This window comes from Limulus polyphemus, unplaced genomic scaffold, assembly GCF_000517525.1.
Source record: "Limulus polyphemus unplaced genomic scaffold, Limulus_polyphemus-2.1.2 Scaffold5079, whole genome shotgun sequence".
Classification (NCBI taxonomy): Eukaryota; Metazoa; Arthropoda; class Merostomata; order Xiphosura; family Limulidae; genus Limulus; species Limulus polyphemus.
The window spans coordinates 53,352-55,736 of NW_013670689.1; the positions used below are offsets into that span (position 1 = coordinate 53,352).

Sequence of the window (2,385 nt, forward strand, 5' to 3'; positions counted from 1 at the left end):
TGTCCAAGGCTTTTTTTCACTATTACAACGCTTTTCTGTGTTTCAGAGGAAATGATATCAGTGGGTGAAATGGTGCCTGGCTCATCGAATATCCAAGGCTTTTTCCACCATTACAACGCTTTTTCTGTGTTTCAACGGCAAGGTTGGGGACCTATAACGATAAAACTAGGGTTCGAAATCCCCCTTGTCCTTAGAAGAAAGGCTATATTGCGATCAGAAAGAAGTACGCGATAGTCATCATGAATTAATTTGATCATTAACCGCCAGGATTCTTGTTCTTGGTGTCGTTTATGTCCTTCATGAAAACAAATGTTCAGCAATACGTTAATAGAAAGGTTGTGACCTTGAAAACGAGTGCCAGGTAAACATTTCAAGAATGATAACTGATGAGACACGTGACACTGAATCCACTTGTAAACTTGTAGTAATTTATGGGTAGGTACAGGTTTGGAATAAGCGTCTTGACAAATAGTTCCCCTCTGTTCTTAACAAGTTACTTAACTCTTCATGCCTCCTGGAAACAAGCCAGATGATCCTGACTTCAACAAAGCTTTAGGCATTATAGCTGTAATAATTACCAATAAATGTTTCTAGAATCTGTAACAAATCTTGGTAGTTACATTGAACACGATTGTAGCACCAGTTTTTCTTTTTGTTGTTGTTGTCAGGTTTAACCAATAAAAGTATCTGGAATCTTCTTTGTGTAGTTTTAAATGTATCTGGAATCTTCTCTGTGTAGTTTTAAATGTATCTGGAATCTTCTCTGTGTAGTTTTAAATGTATCTGGAATCTTCTCTGTGTAGTTTTAAATGTGTCTGGAATCTTCTCTGTGTAGCTTTAAATGTATCTGGAATATTCTCTGTGTAGCTTTAAATGTATCTGGAATCTTCTCTGTGTAGCTTTAAGTGTATCTGGAATCTTCTCTGTGTAGCTTTAAGTGTATCTGGAATCTTCTTTGTGTAGTTTTAAATGTATCTGGAATCTTCTTTGTGTAGTTTTAAACGTATCTGGAATCTTCTCTGTGTAGTTTAAAATGTATCTGGAATCTTCTCTGTGTAGCTTTAAATGTATCTGGAATCTTCTCTGTGTAGCTTTAAATATATCTGGGATCTTCTCTGTGTAGTTTTAAATGTATCTGGAATCTTCTCTGTGTAGTTTTAAATGTATCTGGAATCTTCTCTGTGTAGTTTTAAATATATCTGGAATCTTCTCTGTGTAGTTTTAAATGTATCTGGAATCTTCTCTGTGTAGTTTTCGTTGCAAAAGTATATCCTTGAGGTTTACCAAACTGGTCTGTTGCTAAGCCTTTTCGGGACGACTAACAAGTTATCCATATTGCAGGATATCCCTTTTATTTAGGAAACAAAAAAATAAAAAACACTAGGTGAAACAAACGAACAGGTAACTTAAAATTAGTAAATGTAAGTAGGCCTAACATTTATTTAACAACGTAAAATTAACCACTACTAAACTTGCCACTTGTATCTAGAACAGTCAATCTGGAGAAAAGTTCCCATCCAACAAACACCACATCAAAACCCAATAATCTCATGTTTTTCTACATTAATGACAATTTCTAATCTACATATCTTCACTTAACATTCGAATAAATGATTAGCCAGTTGAGCACGTGCAGGTTTTCCGTCATCCTAACGGTAAACGCTGAAACTTCTTACCAACTGATACTCTTCAAATCAATTTCTTTCTTTGTTTTCCTCAAACTTTTGAATAAGAAGGAGCTTTTGGAGACGGTAAAATGGCGTATCAAAAGCGAGACAACAGACGAAACTAAGAATGTACACAATCACCAGGTGGCCGATATAAACATAAACCTGAAAAAAAAAAAACATTTCAGTAGGATGTTAATTACTACAAGTATCACGTAATTAGTTACAATTTTGTTACACATCAAGTACTATTATTAGTTTTATTAATTTGAAAGAGAAAATATGTTCCAAAGACAACTAATTAGCAATTGAAACAAACACAGATTTAATGTGAATTACAGAAGCTATGATATAGTTAAAAACTTTAAAACTGCGGCATCTTAAAGAAAACTAGATGTCGTAGTTTAAAACTGCGGCATCGTAAAGAAAACTAGATGTCGTAGTTTAAAACTGCGGCATCGTAAAGAAAACTAGATGTCGTAGTTTTAAACTGCGGCATCATAAAGAAAACTAGATGTCGTAGTTTAAAACTGCGGCATCGTAAAGAAAACTAGATGTCGTAGTTTAAAACTGCGGCATCTAAAGAAAACTAGATGTCGTAGTTTAAAACTGCGGCATCGTAAAGAAAACTAGATGTCGTAGTTTAAAACTGCGGCATCTTAAAGAAAACTGGATGTCGTAGTTTATAACTGCGGCATCGTAAAGAAAACTAGATGTC

The 2,385-nt window shown here is 34.6% G+C and overlaps 1 protein-coding gene across 1 annotated transcript in view; it reads right to left on the reverse strand.

Moving 5' to 3' along the window:
• Positions 1 to 1,542: 1,542 nt before the first annotated feature.
• The window catches only part of LOC106472097 (nose resistant to fluoxetine protein 6-like), a 23,668-nt gene continuing 22,825 nt past the window's right edge, over positions 1,543 to 2,385 (reverse strand). Inside the window, exon 10 of the mRNA XM_022400703.1 lies at positions 1,543 to 1,832. Within this exon, the coding sequence (XP_022256411.1) occupies positions 1,695 to 1,832 (138 nt within the window). The 3' untranslated portion in view covers positions 1,543 to 1,694. The remainder of the gene's footprint in view (positions 1,833 to 2,385) is intronic.